The following is a 20,826-nucleotide window of genomic DNA, read 5'->3' as shown; positions in this document are numbered from 1 at the left end:
AATATTTTGTGAAAATTTTTGCGGTTCTAAAGTAATTGTAAAGGAAATGAGAAGGTAGAGAGAAAACGTGCCAAATGTAACAGTTGACAAACTCAATTTCACACCTAATTTCACAATATACTTACATGTCATTTGTAATTGATGCACAATATTTCATTTGTCACCAAGTACTAATGGTGAGCTGAGTGATAAATAATTTAATAATAAATTGCCACTTAAACATGTCCTGAAATTAATAAATTATGTGTAATTTAATTATAAGTTGACAGCTAAACATATCGTGAAATTAGGAAATAAGTGTTCATCCAAAAAAAAAAAAAAAAATCACTTTTTTTTTTTTTCATTTGATTTGTTTCTTTTGTTCTTTTTTCTCTCTAGTATTTAACCCTATGGGGAGAGGAATTTTCAAGGCAGATCTCACATGCACCCCATCAAAGTAGTGACATTTATAACTGAGCTAGTGAGCCTACTCCTTTTTTTTCCCCTATCCAATATGCCTCGAGCTGACATGATATGTCAGGTTCCCAGCACCATAATAAGTTGCAAAAAGGTGGAGGACACCCTGGATCTCAACTATCAATTGTCTTTTAATAGAATATTACCCGAATTTAACATGAAAGCAAAAAAGTCACTGTTACTTAGACTATAAGAATTTGCTTTGTTTAGAAAATCAGCTCCCTCCCAAGTTCCAAACTAAGAAAAAAAAAAAAAAAAAAAACAAACAAGCAAATTGCTTGTCTTGTGCCTGTGCAAATTTAGGCTTGATTTGCATCTTTCTTTTTCTAACATTTGCAAGTTGCAACCTGTTAAGGACAATATGAAAACCTTGTCCCTTGTCTCCAACATCCCGTTTGGTACATCACATTATTCCTAACAGGTAGGCCCAGCATTGTGGAATTTGATAAGCATCATACGTATTTCAATCATGGTATGCCAATAATTTACCAATATTCATTATTAGGAATCAAATAACATAATAAGTTCCATAACTGCTAACTTGGTCAGAATCAGATATGATTTTCATTGTCAGTACAGCTACACGAATCAACCATTAGAAGAAAAGCTTTCTTTCTTCTGACTAATTTTGGACTTTCAACATTGGTACAAAACTGCTAATTTTGTCAATATGATTTTCATGGTTAGTCACATGAACCAACCACTAGAAAGAAAGCGCAATTCAGACTAATTTTTTACTTTCACATCGGAACCAAACTGATGTGATGTGCACTAGTGACCACAACCAAACGCTAGTTAGTATGCTTTGTTTGTATGGTTAACTCAGAGATGACACACTCTTAAAATGCTTTGCCAGCTCAGTGTCCAGATAAACAAAGCCTCTATTATCTATCTATAGTCTATACTATAGATATAATATGCTTTTGAATAACTTATATCTCATTACTAAGTTATCAATGTCTAGTAATAAACGCATGATGGAATTATTCAGCCCAAAAAAAAAAAAAAAAAACGTATGATGGAATCAGAGCTGGCAATGATGAATTCCAGTTATCCCAATTTTTTTTATACTGACGCCCCATGTGAGATGATAGCCTTTATTTTAAGGGTCAACGAGTCCAAAATGTGAATTAAACTATTGGGCATAACTTAAGCATATGCTAATTAAAATATTTGGCACTTCCTAAAAAATTGGGCTGCTGGACATTGAACATAAGCTAATTACAAGATGCCCCACTTCCTAAGTAATGCATGCCTCTGACATGTAAGAAAGACAGCAGAAGATTCACAGAAAAGCACTAAAAAAAAGGAAGAAAAAAAAGGTATGATTCCACTACAATAGAACAATGGTTTGATTAAGAGTAAAATCATTACACTCCATTACTAATATTAAGATCCAAAATGAGTAACAAAACAAACAAGCTAGAACTGCATCAAAGGTCTGTAACAAAGTCACAAAAAACAATAAACCTAATCTCAAAGCACTCTAAAGGTATAATAATAAGATCTGCATGTAAATCAGTTGTACAATCCCCATCTAAATGGCTCTTAATGATTTTGTGAATAATCAAAAGAAAGTGGCTGCTGGCAGAATGGAGCCTGCAAAATTAAGACAGAAAAAGTCAGTCAGATGTAAAAGCCATTAAGCAATGAGCACACAATTGCTTATAATAGCATGCATACATTGTAGATCAAGGTTTCCCAAAAAAAAAAAAAAATTCTATGCATCAGGAAAGTCTACTTTTAAACTTCTTGTTCATAATTTCCCATGATTTAAAGTGACTGAACAAAATTCCTTCCTAGAAATTCCTGCAACTCCCAGTCACATCACCATTCTGTACTAAATTAGTGACATGTTTAGAGTTATAAATAGATGATCCCAACAACAAAGCCTTGATTTGGTTAAATGAAAAATGCAAGAAATGTCATAAAACAACATTATATTATAATAATCAGTAGGTTGTAGCCCTAGGATAAGGATCCTCTCCATTTTCTTTGAGATGGAGATGATCCATTCATGGGTCGATTTAGTTTTGAGGTATCTATATCCACATGATGCCACGTAATTTAAAATTCCAATGACAATGAAATTTTAATGACGCAGCATCATGTTAGATTTGTTAAATACTAAATCTTAACATTTAGATGGACCCTACCATTTCTAAGACAAATGCAGAAGATCCCTTTTATGCCTTGTGGCTTATATTTGCAAACCAGGTATCAAAAAATCAACAACAGGTCATGAAGCATACCATCAAACACCTGTCTGAGTCTTACCCACCAGAAAAAACTGAATCTCAATACAGTTGGATACTATGACTAATACATCCTCTTTACATTCATTCCTAAAAGCATTAGCTAAGACTGGTCTTCTACCTTGGACAGAATAAAAATATTAAGGAACTGTGAACTACCTGGAAAACAGCATGTCTAAACGGCTCATATGAATGTGCATACATCATCGCAGTACTTGACCACTGCATGTAAGCAGCAGCATCTCCAGACGTCTGATCCAATCCCATGGCACAAAAAGGGCTCATAGCTGGGCTTGAAGGAGGCCCGTAGCTGAGTGTCCTTGGCATCTGACCCAACTGAGAAAAACCAGTATCGTACTGCACAAATGGAGGTTGTACCTTTTGCATATTGAAAGGGACCAGGTTATAGTTTTGATTGGCTGGAAGGTTCCTAACATACCTGAATAGTATAGTAATTCAATTTTATCAATAAACAGAGTTTAATTCATAATAAAGAAGAGTAGGACAACAAATTCTAAAACAAAGCACTGAATTAAGTATCACAAAAGCGAGGAGTAGACAATATGTGCCATAAGAAAGCATTGTCAATGTTTCATATCTAGTGAGCAAATTAACCCCATTCAATGACCCCCAAAACCATACCACTACCCTCAAAGGAACTGAGGAAAGGGGAAAAAAAATTATATATATATATATATATATATATAATATAATATGACAAGACAGAAAGGGAATATAATTCTTGAAAAAGGAGAGGCGGAGTAAATTTCAAAAAAGACACCAAAGCCCAGTACTGGAAATGGTTTGCAGCAAGTGTTTTATCATAAGTACAACACAGCAAAAATACTAAAACAGAAGAATCCCTGCTACCTAAACAACCACAATCAGCATAGCTCTTTTTTTTTTTGGTCTTTTGGGTGTGTGTGTGTGACTGTTGGGGGGGTGTGAATCCTACCTTTCATAACTACGATCATAATCTGGGTCAGTACGATCCTTTTCCCTATCTCTGAAAATGGCAACTCGAGACGAAGAACCAGCATCCTTGATGGTAGTATTCTTTTCCGGATCAATCATAAAGTTCCTGAAACCTTCATTCTCATCCCTGCTCAAACAAACATTTTTCCCCTCAGTTGAGACCTGAGACAATGTATCATCTGAATCAGGACTGCTAGGGCTACTAAAGATGCGAGCTCGTGCCTTGTCATACTCCTCCTTCCTCTCTTCCACACTTCTCATAGAACTTTTTCTGATCCCACCATCATTAGCGTCATTTAAAGAATTTCTGTTAGGCCTAGGCCTGATGGCAATTTTAACTTTCTCAGGTTTATCATTTTCTGGCTGATTTGCAGGAATTTCAGATAAACGGACAGCAGGGTATCTGCTTTCTCCTATTTTTCTCACCAAAATTCTATTACCCTGACCATCTAAACCAGTATCCTGAACCAAAGTTTGGAGGCCATAGTGTTGAGCAACACGATGTGCAGCAAGCCGAAGGTAGGAAGTAGGAAAATGTTGGAATTCAAATTGCTGCTGATCAGGATTGTGCAAAAACCTCTGGATATCAAGTTCCATTCGCAAAACTGAAACAAATACAGACATTATATTAACAGCTGATCTAGTTCTAAAAATAATTAACTATAAAAAAGAAAAGAAGAAGAAAATAAATGTAGTTAATGTGGAAAAAAATAAATAAATAACAGAAGCAACTAAATGAGTTGCTCTGAGGAAAAGTCTCTTGAAGGAAACCTAAATTTTTTTTTCTTCTTTTTTTTGGTAATAAAACTCTTGAAGAGAGCAGTAAAAATCTCAGACAAAATGCATTGGAAGATAAGGCCAACTTAGAGACACAATTAAATCTGAAAATTTAGATTAGAGGAAGAGAACGAAGACCACAGAACACTCCAAAAAATCACAGTCCGCCTGGGTTGACAACCTTATTTATGATTATGACAAAAAAAGAAAACCATCCAAACAGACAATACTATAGCTACTCAGCCCAAAACATACAAAAACGTCACAAATCATGATAATATGTGGGTGGCACTCAATCGAGAGCAAAAAGCTTCATTACTCTGTAAATGAAATGGTTAGCCTAATCAGACCTATACCTGGGACTTATTTGTGTAGCCTAGGTTAAATTTAATCTAGTGCTACATCATAGATGATATCAAATACTCACCACACATCCAGTCACCAGGCATGCTGCAGCATTAAAGGGAATTAAAACATGACTAAAATCAAGCACTACAGATGGCAGTAGTAATAAGGTCAGCAATGAAGTGTCAGACAATTCCTTGTGACTTAAGCCTAAGTTCAGTAGAAGAAATGAAATGTATGAGGGATGAAGAGGGGAAAGGAGAGGGAGAAGAGTGCCTATCCCTCATGTTGTTTGGTTGAAGAGGGGAGGAATAGAAGGCAAGCCTTCAATGCCAAATTTCCATATGCTGCGCATACTAAGAGCGTAAAAATTGTAAAAATGATGGAAGAAGTAGAGGGAGAGCCCCAGTCGTCCCACTCTTGGATGGATTGGTTCTGCTGACCACTGTAGCATGGTTGGAGAAACAATATCCTCACTAGAAGACTTGGAATAAGTGTTCATGGAAGCTCATAAGGTTTTTAGTAAGTTATTTTATGTTTTATTTCGGTTATTCTAGAGTCAAGGGTATTTTAATAATTTCATAATCGTTGGGTATGAGACATAGATGTTGACCCTGGGTTTTATTTTCTTGATAAGTCTTATTAAATTTATGAGACTTCACACATGGCCTTTGGTTCAATTCAATTAGTGCTTGGTTTACTAGTCAAGTAGGATTCCTACTTATTCTAGGAAAAGTTAAGATTTAAGGTCTTTAAATCTGTGTTATTGTACTCAAACAAAGAGTAGTTGAGCAATAAAAATACCAAGGGTTTTGAGTACTGAGTGTTTTGAGTGTTGAGGCTTCTCCGTTTCTATTCTCTCTAATTTCTTTGGGTTTGACTCCATGTAGACTTTATACCATGATGCAATTCAAGTCAAGTTGCATGCCAAAGGAAAGAAGAGTATGAAAGAAAGCCTTAATGAGAGCAGCAAGCAAGTTTAGAAGTCAAAAGTGAGAAAACAATTGTGGATGCCAATTGGGAGAAGTTTGTTGACATGTCAAGGTAATTCATATGCCCAAGAATTTTTATTCTCATACTTGCTCCGAAGGAAGTAGTAGTTCTAATTCTAGAGTAAAGTGTCATACTCATCACAATTTTGGCCATACGTCTTTTCAATGTCCAGAAAAATCAGTTGCTATGCTCGAAAAGGACAGTCCAAAAAGAAGTCAAAATGCAATCAAGGAATACAAACAACTTTTACTTGAAGCAGAGTTCCTTATTTGGGAGACTGTGCCCTTCAACAGAATTCTTGGTCCAGCACCTAACTTGAGGGAGTTAAGTTCTTTTTGGAGGGGAGGAATTGATGGCAAACCATATCGTGGTTAAAGAAAAAAATCCCTCTTTGAAAACCTAAGGTTAAAGAAAATTCTCAACGAGGGGAGTGTCTTAAAATGATCTTCCTTGAATCACTCACAAGCACATAGGACACATATATAAATCACCTTCCCATTCACAAGAACATTCCTACAACCACTCATGCTCATTTATAAAATCCCAATCAACAGAATTATAAAAAAAATCTTCCACCTTGTAAACCCAAAAGCTGTCTCTTCTAATCTATGAAGCACGGGTGCGTTTCGAGACTCGGGTGCGGGTGCGGGACTCGGCAATTTTTGAAAAAGGTGGGTGCGGGTGCGGCAGGACTCGGCGATTAAAAAATTATTAAAAATATTTTTATAATATATGTTTAATATATTGCTAAGCATACTTTTACTTTTTCACATTATATGTTTAATATATTGCTAAGCATACTTTTACTTTTTCACATTATATAAACAAATATTTTACTAATAATTTATAAACAAATATTTTACTAATATTTATAAACAAATATTTAACCAAATATTTATAAACAAATATTTATAAACTAATATTTAACCAAATATTTATAAACTAATATTTAACCAAATATTTATAAACAAATATTTAACCAAATATTTATAAACAAATATTTAACTAAGTATTTTACTAATATTTATAAACAAATATTTTACTAATAATTTATAAACGGTGCGTTTGCACCTCTTTTTTTTTTTTTTTTTTTTTTTTTTTTTTTTTTTTGAATTTCGGCCTGACTCGGCCGTTTCGGCCGATACAGGCCGATACGGCCGATACGGACCGAGTCGGCCCGATTTCGGCCGCGTCGGCGCCGATTTCGGCCGCGTCGGCGCCGACTTCGGCCGCGTCGGCGCCGACTTTGGCCGCGTCGGCCCGCGTCGGCCCGATTCGGGATCCGCCACGTGGCGCGACGCGGCACGACGCGGGACGGACGCGCGGTCTGCGGCGTCCCTCCCGCGTCGCCGCATCCCGCCGCGTCGGACGCGGGTACGCCGGCCTGGGAGCCGCGTCCGTGCATCCCAGCTTCTAATCAATTGAGGAAAGTGAACAAATATTTGATAAGCATAGTTGTGCTATAGATATTTCTAGTCAAGCCCAACCTTTAAACTACAATGGATAAATTCACTCCTTTTTTTGATAATTCAATAGTTGGGGGTGAGGGGATTTGAACCCTAAACGTCTCTATTGGAAACACCAAAAGGTGCCAGTTAAGCTACAAGGCTCTTGGCAAATGGATATGTTCACTCCTAACCTTGTCAAAACACAATTCTGTTTGTAAGACAAGATTAGCGCAGCAAGATAAAGCTCAAAGAACACCCCAACTTAATAAATATAATAATTTAAAAAATAAAAATAAAAACAAACAAACAAAAAGGATATGGGTTGGTTCCTTCCACACACCACCAATATAAATAAAATCATATTCTAGTACCCTAGAACAAAATTTATTTTGATGACATGCAACCTTGCCAAGGTAGGGCCCTTTGGACCTACCCTTGAGGGGAAACCCTGGATACTTGCAATCGCCCTTTGTAACACAGGTTTTTGCTAATTGACTTTGATATGTATATAATTTTCTATTTAGTTGGTAAACATTTAGATCTTCTAAAAGCCTGTTCAATCTTACTTTTCCTCCTAAATCTATTTCTGTTCCCCCCCACCCCCCCGGTGTTCGTGGTTAGGCAATGGGAAAAATAAGCCAAAAGGCCCATTAACTTGAAGCATAACTCAAGGACAAACAAGAAATTACTAGACAGGTTCCTAACAGATGCGACCACGCTAGAATACATAATTGTTCCCATGATACTATGTAACGGCAGAGGTGAACTTTAAAAGATAAGCTCCATCAATTTGCAATTGATTTAATTTTTTCTTAAAATTCTTTAATGGGTTAACAAAGCTGCATAATTCATTTGAGAACTATAGGAGCCCTTATTGACTACAATGATAATAATAAAAATAACAAAATACAGATATATAAACATATGTTTGGAAGAAGTCAGAATTAGCATCATATACGTGTTGACTTCAGGACAAATATTAAATAACAAAAATTGGGGCTTCTCAACCAATTCAGCATATATCAACAAATATTTAAGTTTTTTCCTCAATTTCCCAGATACCAAAGAAAAGGCAAACCCCAAAACAAACCCAGATCTGACAAAATCAGAATCCCAACATAGCTAAAAGCTAAACCCAATCCAATCCAATCAAAGCAACCAAAACCCATAAACCCTAAAGCCAAAAACAGCACCACAATACACCCACATACCATAGAGCAAAAAGCAATCAGACCCATATGCAAAAAATGAAATAAAATCAAAATTTGAGGTTTGCAACATGAGATTTGAGGGGGAAGAAAAAAAAGGTACTTACTTGTGAGACGATGACGAGGGTTCTGGAGAGCCTCAACCAAGAAGGGGTCCACCATGGACTCCTTATCTTTGAGCCCAACAACAATACCACCAACAATGGTAGCAGAGGCGTCCATAGCCACAAGCTCCCTCTCTCTCTCTCCCCTAAAACAATAAAAAAAAACCAACTCTCAGAGGAGAATCTTCTTCCTATTCTTCTTTGTCAAGAAGAAAAAGGAAAGGGTTTTTCCGTTGATAGCATTTAGAAAGAAAGAGAGGAAGGGAAGGAAGGAACCCCTTTTTCCTTTTTGTTATCTCACAAATACCATATGGAAGAGAATTGTGTGAGATAGAAAGAGAGAGGGCTGTGAAAGCAAAGGGTTAGATTTTATTATGTCCCCAAAGAAAAAAAAAAAAATCTTCTTCTCAATGTGAAAGCACACAAAAGTCTTTACCACCAAAATTATCCTCTCCTTATTGGGACTATAATAATGGATTTCTGTTCTTTTTTTCTTTTTTCTTTTTTTTTGGGGGTGGGATTTTCTAGTCTCTAAATTTGGTCAAGCCCAAACACATCTTCATTGGGGCTTGATGTCAAGGTTGGGTTCAGATGGGTACACTCCTAATGGGTTATAGGAGTAACATTTTTGGTTCCATAATTGGGGTCCATAGTCAGCCCAATTTGAAACTTCATGTGTGGACCTTTTAGCCTAGACGAAGAAGAAGAAAAAGGGGACAATGAAGACATAGCCCAAAAGATTAGGAATTAGACCCAATAAAATTGGATTGAATCAGGTAACCCGAACAAAGGGTTGACTTGTTTTTTCTTTGTTTTCAAGGGATAATATTTTCATGTTTTTAGCTTTTCTTTTTTAGCTTTATAAGTATATGTAAATGTGTTTTATACTTTCCCTCATTGCTCTTTTCTTTATATCCTTTCTTTTCTATGATTTTTTCTTCTCATAGATGCTCACTGATTCTTTCATCACAAGGTCGAGGTTTGAATGCTTTAATTTAGTGGACTGTTGAATGTGTAAACTTAAGAATTTATTCATATATATATATATATATATTTAGTTTCTCAAAAAAAAAAAAAAAGAATTTATTTTTATTTTTTAGTATTTTTTATTTATTTATTCTCTTGTTTGTATTTAAGGAAGACAAAGATAATATTATCAACTTTCTTTTTTTATATATATTATTGTTTTTTTGGCATGTGAACACAAAAAATGGGTTATACTAGGTTGACCGTTTCCTCATAAGACTAAGTAAGAGTCATAGGTATTGTAACCCATTTAGGACGACCTATTTAATCCAAACTCAATTGAGTTAAACCCAATTGACTTGACCCATTTGTCAAGTCTATTAGGGATGTTGCTTTCTCGAGTGAGAAACACTGGGATTTTAAGGATTTGTTTGGATACCGCTTATTACTGAAAACTGAAAACACTGTAACAAAATAATTTTTAAATGTGTGAATAGTGTCGTGGAACTCAGGTTAGAAGTTATATTTGCTGAAAGAGATACTTGTAAGTCCCATGAACAATGCACGGGACCCACCCAAGAAAACGCAGATGCAGTTTGCGTTGCTATCCAAACCCACTCTAACGGGGTTTTTTTACAAACCACAAAACTAAACTAAGCTGGAATAATATAAGTAGACGTGGTTGTTGTTTTTTGCTTTAAAAAAAATTTGTTAAAAAAAAAAAAAAACAAAACCTGTTTAAAAAAATTAGTTGAAAATGGGACTAGATATAACTTTGGTTCTTTAAAACACATATTTTAAATTTCATGGTTTTAACATCCGTAATTACACCATTAACTAATTTTAAATTTTGGTGCTTTTAGTTTTTACATACATAGGTCTTTCAAAGTCAATTTTTTATTTTTATTTTTATTTTTTAAGAAACTATCAACTTATATCGTTAATAAAGTAGTGTTGTCTTCAAAGTTTATTTATTATCCCTCAAATATTAATGATCAACTTTCCCCTCTTTTTCTTTTAATTTTTTGAATTTTTATTTTTATTTTTTATACGTACAAGAACAAAATGCATTGATTAATCAAAACATAAAATTCATGGTGCAACCATTCCTAACGTAAATTTAATTGAAGATTAAAAGTCAAGAAGTCAAATAGAAATGTGCATTTTTAAGACCGATCAAAATAAACCAGTTAACAAATTTTAACAATTAAATGCAAAGGTCTTATTGTTGTTTAAGCCTTTAAGGACTCATGCAATAATCATTTATGGTATTGACTATTGAGACTTCAATTAAAAGCAAAATCGAGTTGGTAGGCCGATGGAGGCAAGACTGGCTCAAGGTATTGTGGGGCCTAAGGCGATAACTTCAAGTAAGGTCTATTCTTATATTTTGAATATTAATAGAATATTTATTTAACTTTTGTTTTTTTTTTTTTCATTTAAAATCTTTTTTTTTAGAAAAAAAATTACAAATTAAAATGAACCCATCGCATTATTGAATGACCAACTAAAATAAACACTATTCATTGAATGAAATAACCAAATACTAAAAAATTATGATTGAAAATTTTAATAAAGTTATATATTTGATATTTCTAAATAGAATTTGAGTATAAATTTATTTACTAGTGTAAGATTAATGAGTTCTTTTAACATTTATGTGTGAGAGATTAAATGATTGACCCATCCAATGAAAATATTTTCTTTAACTAGTTTTTCTTTGATAAAAAACAACAACTTTTTATTTTTTGGTGAATATTTAGGGCTTAATTAATACTTCTATTGGTATAGGAATATCTCTATTGGTAAAAATTTAGGGGCCTTTTTCATTGGGGGCCTTAGGCGGTTGCCTATTTAGCTCACCCATTGAGCCGGCACTAGATGGAGGTGAAAAGATGACTTTCTAATCAATAAGGTCTTGAATGGCATGTTGCAATTTGATGCACTCTTGGTGATAATCACAATGCTCATGTCACTTGTACCCTTTAGGTGATGGATTTGAAGGAATACCAAGTTCTAGGGTTAAGATATCCTTCAATCTTGAGCTTCATATTGGATTGGAAATTTGAACTAGTTATTTGCATATTCTTGATAATAGAATTGGGAACACCTTTGAGGTTGGCCTAATCAATAGCTTCTCTTTATTGGTCCACTAGAAGTGAATCTTTGAAACTTAGGCTGAGTTTGTTTTGGCTGAAAATGGATTCGGAAAAACAATTTACACCATACCATGTGTTTGGTTGCGCATGGAAAATTTGGTCAAACGGAGAATCATTTTCGTTGACTGTAAAATACCCACCCCACACCCGTAAATTATTTTAGACTTTCATTTTACCTTCAAACCATTTCCACTATCCTCAGAAAATTTCTCTCCTCACTCACTCTCATCACTCACGCCAAGCCCAAGCCATAGGACGGAGAGAGTTATCGCCAATGAAGCCCAGATCCAGTCCCCAACCCACGGCCCCATCGATCTGATTGCACTGCTCAAACCTATCGCCGATTTGATCGCGCCGCCTCAGCTTCTCCCTCATGCTCAAACCCATCTCCAATGAACCCAGCTAAACCCACCCCGATTTCACCACATCCTAGACCCCGACCCACGGCCTCACCGTCATGCCTGCAAGCCCTTCTGCCGGTGAAGGTAGTTTCTCATCTACTTCACCTTTGTCCTCTCTCTCATTCATCAGACCCATCCTTCTTCCACTCACGCCATCACTACCTTAAATTTTTTTTTTTAATTGTAAAATAACATTTTTGTTTGGGTTTTGGAGGATTGGTGGTTGGGGTGATTCATTGGTTTCAGTGGTGGTGGGTTGAGGGTGAGTTTAAGCGTTGATGGTGGTCGATTGGGGGTGGTGGATCGTTGACTATGGTGGTTTGTGGGTTTCAATGGTGGTGGATTATGGGTTTTGGTAGATGGTTTTGATATTGATTTTGAGATTAATGGGTTTTGATTTTGATTATGATTTTTCAGATTAATTGGTTATGTGGTGGATGATGGTGGCTGGGTTTGGGAGCTGAGAAAATATGAAAAAATTGTAGGAAAATAGCATTTTCAGAATGTTACCAAACACCAAAAATCATTTTCTGGACTATTTTCCATTGCAGAACCAAACACTCAGATTTCATTTTCCTTACAGGAAAACAATTTCCCCTGAAATCATTTTACGCTCGGAATTGACTTTCTGTTGAACCAAACGCAACCTTAAGGTTTGTAGTTTGCTAGACTTGAGTCTTTGAAGATTGATTATTGTAAATTGAGTTTTGAGTTGATTGGAAATGGACTTTTTTTTTCTAAATGGCATACTTAATGTTTTAAATTGAATCAATCTTTCGACCTTAGATCCTTCTCAAGTTTAACCATACAATAAACTGGGCATTTTAAGTCTCTCTTTGTTTGTTGGTGTTTCTTTTTTTCTTTTTTCTTTTTGGATTGCATGTTCCATTGGGCTTTGCAATTTTTATTTTTTTTTGGGCTTTGTCTTCACTTTTTTTTGGGTGTTTAGTTTTTATGCACCAAGCATTGAGATTAAATTCATTTACAACAAACAAAACCTTGCAATTAAGGTCAACCACAAGCAATTTTTTAATGCAAAATTACATGGGCTAGGTTTATCAGTGTATGATATATTTGGGTTTCTAGATGAAGGATAAATGTTGGCTTTAAGATCACATACAAGATACAATGTTATACCTCCAAAACTGTGACGTACGAAGCATGGTGTTGATCAAAACAATAAGGTTTGAACTTTATTCTACCTACTCAAAAGGGTTGTGTGGTACTATGCAATAGGGTGGTAGGCTCGCCCATGGATAACCAAGTTCAAGAAATATCGTGATCCAAAACTTCTACTGCTGAGCTTATAGGTGTTGAGGGCCATTTGTGAGAAACCAGGTGGAAAGAAAGAAAGCCCAATAACAAGGGCAGCAAAGAATTGGCAAAGCAGACAGCAAAACCATTAGGCCCAAGCGGCAGGAATAATGGATCACAGGTCCAAGAATTAAACAAGTGGGCCTTGAAAAGGCAAGTGGGCTTAAAGAAGCCCGGAAAGAGAGAAATAGCATCCCATGGGCAGTGTATAAGGTAGAAAAGCGAGAAAAGGCTGTCGCAGGCCCAAACTAATGCAAACTAAGAAAGTAAAAGGTTTATGGCAGGCCCATAAACCCCAAGGATGAGAATAAGGTTATTAGGCCGGGGAAGCCCAATGAAGATAGTAAAAGCCCATGGGAATACAGAATTAGCAAAAGGGCCGAGGAAGCCCAAAGAAAGCAAACGGGTCAAGGATGCTCAAGGGAAAGACAAAAGGGACATAGGAGCCCATAAATAAAAGCAAACCAGTGGCCATGCCAAGCCACTGGGAGAAGGAATAAACAGCTGGCCTAAAAGAGGCCCAGCAGGATTAAATCATTACAACAGGAATAACAGAATGATATTGCAAGAAATGAGGGAAACCAAGGAATGAGCCAAAGAAATGTAAGGCCCATCATCAAATAAAGCCCAACTCCAGAGGGGAGCGGGAAAATAAAAAGCAGCCCACATAAGAGGTTAAAGAACACGGACGACGAGCCTCCAGACCACGGCAGATGAATGGGTAGCAGGCAAGTTTTGGACACATATGGAATGAAGGCACATGCAAGGCCCAGACACTACCAGCCTGTACCCAGCCAATACAGAGCATGGTGAGGTCGGGGGGTCAGAGATTCAGAGGGCATGGTTTGGTGGTGGGGAGAGGGGAAAAATCTATTTTGAAAGTTCCGGCTTAGGCTCTTTCGGGGAGATGTCCTACTGGGATGGCTTACTACCCAAAAGAGGCAAGCTGAGTTGGAACCATTAGGTGCATGCCATGAGGGATAGGGAGAGAGAAATAACTCAGACCGTAGCAGGAAAGGGTGCCACAGCAGACTAGCAAACAAAATACTCTTCCTTGTCTGGCGATGGGAGGGCGACACACAGACGGAACTGTGATGGTCGGCCAGTACACCCAGACCAGACAAAGGGAGTTAAAAGCTAAAACAGTAAAATCTGATCACGGCAAGCACTATAAAATGAGGGTCTTGCCGTGAACAAAGCAGAGGAGGAACAACGGGAACTTTGACTAAGAAATAGAAAACTTAAAAGAAATAGCAAAGAAAACGAGTGAGAAGAAAGAAAGAAATAGTGAGAATTAGAACGGTGGGCATGCACCGGTAGATTGGTCCTTTCTCTCCCTTATGAAATCCGGCCTTCTGTGAAAACCTCGAGAGTATCTACGTAGAAAAACCACTCAGACCCGTTTCCCTCAAGGCGGTTAATCTCCACGGCAGGACTCTTTCCTGAGAGATTGACTGCGTTGAGAAGGAACGTTCTTCCCTTTGTGGCTTTGCTCCTGTGGATTGGATTTTTGGTCGATTTTCCCTAATATTCTGACTAACCCATGCATATTAACATTTGATATCCTCTGTTATGCTTTTTCTCTTCCGCAAAAAAGAAAACAATTAGTATTGCTGTTGTAATTGATTTTAAGGGCTATTTGGTCAATTCCCCATTAAGTGGCTAGATATTTTTTGTTTATTTTATTATTATTATGTCTGCCTACCACGATTTGTCTGAAACAGTTTCGCCTACCATGAACACGTCCCTGGCAGACTTGGCCTAGTTTGTGCACAAACCGGACCAACTTAAACTGAAGCTGGGCCGGTCCCAACTCTCTTATCCAGAAAACTTGGGCTAAGTGCAGCAGGAGGCAGCCCAACACCACTAGCACATTCCACCCCCTTACAATAGGTTATCACACATTAAGCAATAATAAAACAAGCATGTGATGCATGATCAAGCTAATATGAAAATTATGGAAAGCATGTAACAATTAAGTACAAAGAACATTATATGAATGATCATTAATTAGTTCCAAATGAAGTTTAGGCCTTAAAAACCTCACTGGAGTTGCCACTATATGGATTTGCATCTTCATTGATGACAGTTAAGCACTAAAAATAGTTACTTAACCAATGATGCATTACTCCTAAAATTGAGGGTTTTACAATAAAGTTTCCACTTAGCTTAATTCATTGATGTGATAAAAATTACATGGGTTTGGTTCTAGATACAATATAGAAAATATATACTACATGACTTGCTTCCCAATTACAATCTAGAAAAGGCAAAATTACATTGATAAGGAACAAATCTACAAACCCAAAATCTAAGTTCAAATGTTAGGTTAAAAAATGAGAAGGTTTTAGACATCCATTATGCCCAATCTAAAGACTAGTCTTCTAAAAATTAATGGTTATATTATGTTACACACAAATCATACATTCCATCATGTTCATCATTATACTATGGAGAAATAAAATAATGCTCACCATGTGATTTGAATCATATTTAAATATTTCATCCTAGTATGCATGTTCATCATATTCTATGCATGAATAGTCAAACATCAACCCATATCATAAAAATTCAGCATTTTATGCACCTATTATAAGGAGAATTATATTATATTAGATTCAAAAACTTGCATGCATGCTAGTTGTTGGATCCTCCTTTTGATTGTTTGTTCTTATATATATATATATATATATATATATATATATATATAAATAGATTAGGAAGTTTAAGGGTTCGTTTGGTAGTAGTGTTTAGTTATTGGTTTTCAAAATGATGTAAAAACTATGATCTCATGTATTCAAAGAACTCATAATGCAAAAAAAAAAAAAAAAAAAAAGTGTTTAGTACCATGTTTTTAATAACATATTTTCAAAACTCTCTCAAAAAAAAAAAAAAAAAAAACATATTTTCAAAACTAAAAAAACACAACTATGTGTTTGGTATGAGTATTTTTATTTTATTTTAAAGTTAGTACATTTAACAACTACAATACATTTACTATTATTTTATTCTAAGATGAGAACTCCCACCATAACATCATTGTGCTCCCCCTTCTTTCACTTTAGAAAACCCATTGTGCTTTTCTTTTTTCTCAATACTTTAAGTCTCAATCTTGAACAATCGTAACTCCCATGTAAAGACCCAAGTGAAGCAGCACAACACATCCTTTAATGTACAGATGGATCTCAAATTAAAAATTCGTAAATGCCACAAATCTAACAGAGAAATAGGGTTTGAAGAACTCTTTAATGACTATAGTGATATCTTCATACTCTTAGCACCCATTTGGTTTAGCCTTTTGAACCCAAATACCATGATATGTTTTCAAATTGGCAATTTTTAGCATTTGGTAGAATTTTCAAATCCTGTATTTTGGGCCCGTGAATGTGGAAAATCTTGTTTTCGCATTAGACCCTATAAGCAACAATGCCAAAACGCAATACCAAGATAGCTAGGCCTATTCAAAACCACACTATCGCCGACAAAATCACCCAAAGCCTCACCAATCCGACCATCTAAAGGCTCCATCGAAGCCTCTTGGCACGATGGTTGGCATGCGTTTTTCGTTACCGAAGTTGGCTAGTTTGGTAATCGATTACAAAATTTGCACACCGAAGAGAAACCAACCAACTTTATATACATACACACACACACACACACACACACACACACACACATATATATATATACTTCTTTTTTTACACTCAACTCGATCTCCTCTTCAAGTGAAACAATGTTGTTTAGGTTATTACTATTGTGTAATATATTTTTTCATCTCTTTTGTTCTCAGCCACATATGTTGAAATCTCTCAACCACATGAAGGCCAACCCACTTTAAGTTACCAAATTAAAAGAAAAAAAGGGGGACGAAGATGGTGTTAATGAGTTACTGGTGAGAAAGTTTAGTGTGGAAAGACTTAGGATGACTTTGGCTAAGATAATTACAGTTGATGAATTGCCTTTTAGGTTTGTTAAGCATGACAAGTTCATTGAATTTATGCCAAAGGTAGAGCCTAGGTTTGAAATTCCCTCCCGTGTTACTGTTGCAAGGGATTGTCTTAAACTTTACATGAGAGAGAAGGACAATTTGAGAAAGGTTCTAATGGGTGGTCAAAGAGTGTGTTTGACAACTAATACTTAGACTTAAATACAAAACTCCAACTACCTTTGTTTGACTGCACATTATATTGATGTTGATTGGGTTGATCATAAAATAATTATGAATTTCTTACTAGTATCCGATCATAAGGGCAGGATCATAGGTAGGATGGTTGAATCTTGTTTGCTTTAGTAGGGGATAGATCATATATTTAGAGTTACTGTTGATAATGCAAGCTTAAATGATGTGCCTATAGACTACCTTAGGAGGGAAACAAATGATAGGGTGGATAGCCTTGTAAGTTGTAAGTTCTTTCATATATGATGTTGTGCGCATATTTTGAATTTAATTGTGCAAGATGGGATAAAAGACCTTAATGAGTCAATTGTTAAGGTCCATAATGTAGTGAGACATGTGAATTCCTCTTCTAACATATATGAGAAGTTCAAGGTGTGTGTTGAAAAAGAAAAAATTCAAAGCAAAAGTTTGTTGTGTCTTGATGTATCTACTAGGCGGAACTTACTTGATATTAGAAAATGCACAGAAATTTATGGTTGCATTTGAAAGGATGGAGGATGATGATGGACATTTCCTTCGACATTTTGAGGATCCATCAAGTGGTCATCGGTTTTTAGATTGGGAAAATGTGAGACTCTTTACTAAGTTTCTAGGTATGTTCTATGAGGCAACTTTAAGATTTTCTGGTTCTTTTTTTGTGACTACCAATGTGTATTTCCATGAGTTTGTTACGTTTTAAGACCAACTTAATCTATTGTGTAATGGTAGGGGTGATCCTTCGCTGAAGGGCATAACACAAAAAATGAAATTAAAGTATGATAAATATTGAGGAAGTGTTGATAAGATATATTTGATGTTATTTGTGGCTATTGTAGTTGATCCTAGATATAAATTGAAATATGTGAAATTTTGGTTTAAGCAATGGTATGACAAAGAGAAGGCCGATGAGCTGGGATTGAAAGTCCAAGATGCTTTGAATAGATTATACAAGCATTATAATAGAGCAATTAGGTCCTCATGTGGTGCAAGTGTTAGTGGGATTAGTGAGAATAGTGGCAATGATAATACTTTCATGTCCTCCATGCTAAGTGGCTTTGGTAGTGCAAAAGAACGAATAAGAGGTATAATACCATATACAAGCAGTTCTTGGCTGATGAGGATTGTGTGAAATGTAAATCCGAGTTGGTTCGATATTTGTTAGAAGCATGTGAAGATCCTAAGAAGGAAGAATTTGATATTTTGGATTGGTGGAGGGTGATCTATTCTAGGTATAAAGTCCTTTCTCAGGTTACTTATGATGTTTTGCCAATTCTAGTATCTACAATTGCATCAGAATCTGCTTTTAGCATGGGGGTCGAGTATAAGATCATTTCTGGAGTTCATTGTCTCCTTAAACTGTTGAGGTTTTGATATATACTCAAAATTGGTTGAGGTCCAAGTATGAACCAATTAACTTACAGGAGGCAATGGATGAAGTGGAAAACTATGAAGCTTGATTGGGTAATGTGTTTTTTTTTTTTTTTTACCATTCTATTTTTGTCATTTATTTGTGAGTTATTATTTATATGAATTTTTTAGAGCTTGCATCAAAACCCACTATGGGTACATATTTTATTATTCTGGATTAATGTGGAATGTGGGGGGGGGGGGGGGGGGTTGGACTTAGCTTAAGCTATCTAACTTAAAATTTATTTATTTTGTTTTATATTTGTTGGCTATTGTTCAGTGCGTTGTTGACTATCATTTTTCCATTTTCTACTAATTTTTATATTTTGGGTATTAACTTTGTAAGGATGAAGTTTTTCTATACACAATTACTTGAAGTTAGAGTTGTTGGCTAGCTTATTGTAAAGAATTTTTTGTGGATATAACAAGCTGACTTGATCATGGAGAGGACTAGATTGGGAGTGGTTGGGCACTTGGGTTGCAATCTATTGACTAGATTCTGCTGCTTGCTGGCATATGTTGTTCTGTCTCTTATTTTGATTTACTAGAACTAGATGCACTCAAGTGACAACAAAATCACAAAATCACAATGAACACACACACACTTGAAAATTACTAAACTTATTAGTCTTAGTAGACTAGACTATCTCATATTTTTGTGTGAAAAAATTGTAATGTATAGTGTGCCAATTGACAATTGTATTATCTAGTCCTACATCATTTTTTGTATTGTTTTTCTCAAGCACTACTGACTACTGTGTAGTGCTACACTACTCCTTATTGATATGCTATTGCTATATTATATAGAATGAATAATAGTAAGACTATACTAGAAATACTAATGTGAATGTTGCTGGAATTCACTCATTGAATGTTTTGCATTATGATTTATATGTGTTACTTTACAAACTGTATCAAAGGGTCTTTTTATCAATTTGTTTGTGTATTTGATTTGTAGTGTGACAAGTTGAGATTTATCCCCACTTTGTGTTTAATGAGTGGTACTGGTATTGTGTTTATTAGATTGAGATTCATACTTTGTTAATGTGATAGGTTGAGTTTTTTTTTTTTGATAAGTAGGTTGAGATTTTATTACTTTCTTTACTAAGTTGATAAATCATTTTGTAACCTGATTATATGACAAGTTGAGAATCTTCAGATAGATCATTTTGTAACCTAATTATATGACAGGTTGAGATTTTATAAATGATAGTCAGTATTGAGTTGTTGATTTGTGAAGAGTTTAAGCCCAACATGTATAAAGAAAAGCTCAAATTACAGAGTAAAAATTGTTTCTTATTGCCCAATATCTTTTTAGAAAACAAAGCGCAAATGGCTTACAAAAAGGTCCTGTTTGAAAAAACAAGAACAATGAGCTCAATAATACATTGCTTTTTACTGCCCACTAGCCCAAATTAAGAAAAAATATATATAAAAGCTCAACCGACATTACTGAACTAATTGCACCAAACCGATAGGATGCACCACACCTTGTGTAGATTAGTTTTTTCCTTCTATAGGAGAGGGGTGGTTCGTTATTGGAGGAAACCGCGCCCTATAGGTGTGGTGCAAAAAACCCCTCCAAAACCGACCGCATCGAACCACATACAAGCCTAAAGATGGTTGTATAACCATTGAGATTTTTTACTATTTTCTCCAAATTACCCTCACATTTTTCAAAAATACTTCCTTTTTCTCCATCTTTAAGAAGAAAACAGCAAGTGGCAAAAAATGGGCTCCAATAAGCATTGTTGGAGTCACATAACATTCAGATTTTTCGTTATCAAACCAACACAAACTATTTTATTAGTGCTTTGAAGTTAGTAGGATATCATACAGTTTTATCCCAACTCAGTTGATAA

The 20,826-nt window shown here is 35.5% G+C and overlaps 1 protein-coding gene across 1 annotated transcript; it reads right to left on the bottom strand.

The window, feature by feature from the left end:
• Positions 1-1,765: 1,765 nt before the first annotated feature.
• LOC126693287 (uncharacterized) lies at positions 1,766-8,919 on the bottom strand. The gene is made up of 4 exons (XM_050389204.1): positions 8,565-8,919; positions 3,667-4,291; positions 2,871-3,150; positions 1,766-2,055 (listed from the first exon to the last, which is right to left on the bottom strand). Exons 1-4 carry the CDS (start codon positions 8,677-8,679, stop codon positions 2,005-2,007), a joined length of 1,071 nt encoding a protein of 356 aa, XP_050245161.1. The 5' UTR covers positions 8,680-8,919; the 3' UTR covers positions 1,766-2,004.
• Between the last annotated feature and the right edge of the window lie 11,907 nt (positions 8,920-20,826).

The sequence above is a fragment of the Quercus robur genome, chromosome 7 (assembly GCF_932294415.1).
Source record: "Quercus robur chromosome 7, dhQueRobu3.1, whole genome shotgun sequence".
Lineage (NCBI taxonomy): Eukaryota > Viridiplantae > Streptophyta > Magnoliopsida > Fagales > Fagaceae > Quercus > Quercus robur.
This window is presented reverse-complemented; position numbering and strand designations above follow the sequence as displayed.

What these genes read in the sequence shown, in the direction of transcription:
- LOC126693287 (XM_050389204.1), bottom strand. Translation starts at nt 8,679, where the DNA reads ATGGACGCCTCTGCTACCATTGTTGGTGGTATTGTTGTTGGGCTCAAA. An exon ending in CCCTCGTCATCGTCTCACAA is followed by an intron (nt 4,292 to 8,564) that starts GTAAGTACCTTT and finishes TATTTGTTTCAG; the next exon opens with TTTTGCGAATGGAACTTGAT. An exon ending in TATGATCGTAGTTATGAAAG is followed by an intron (nt 3,151 to 3,666) that starts GTAGGATTCACA and finishes TATACTATTCAG; the next exon opens with GTATGTTAGGAACCTTCCAG.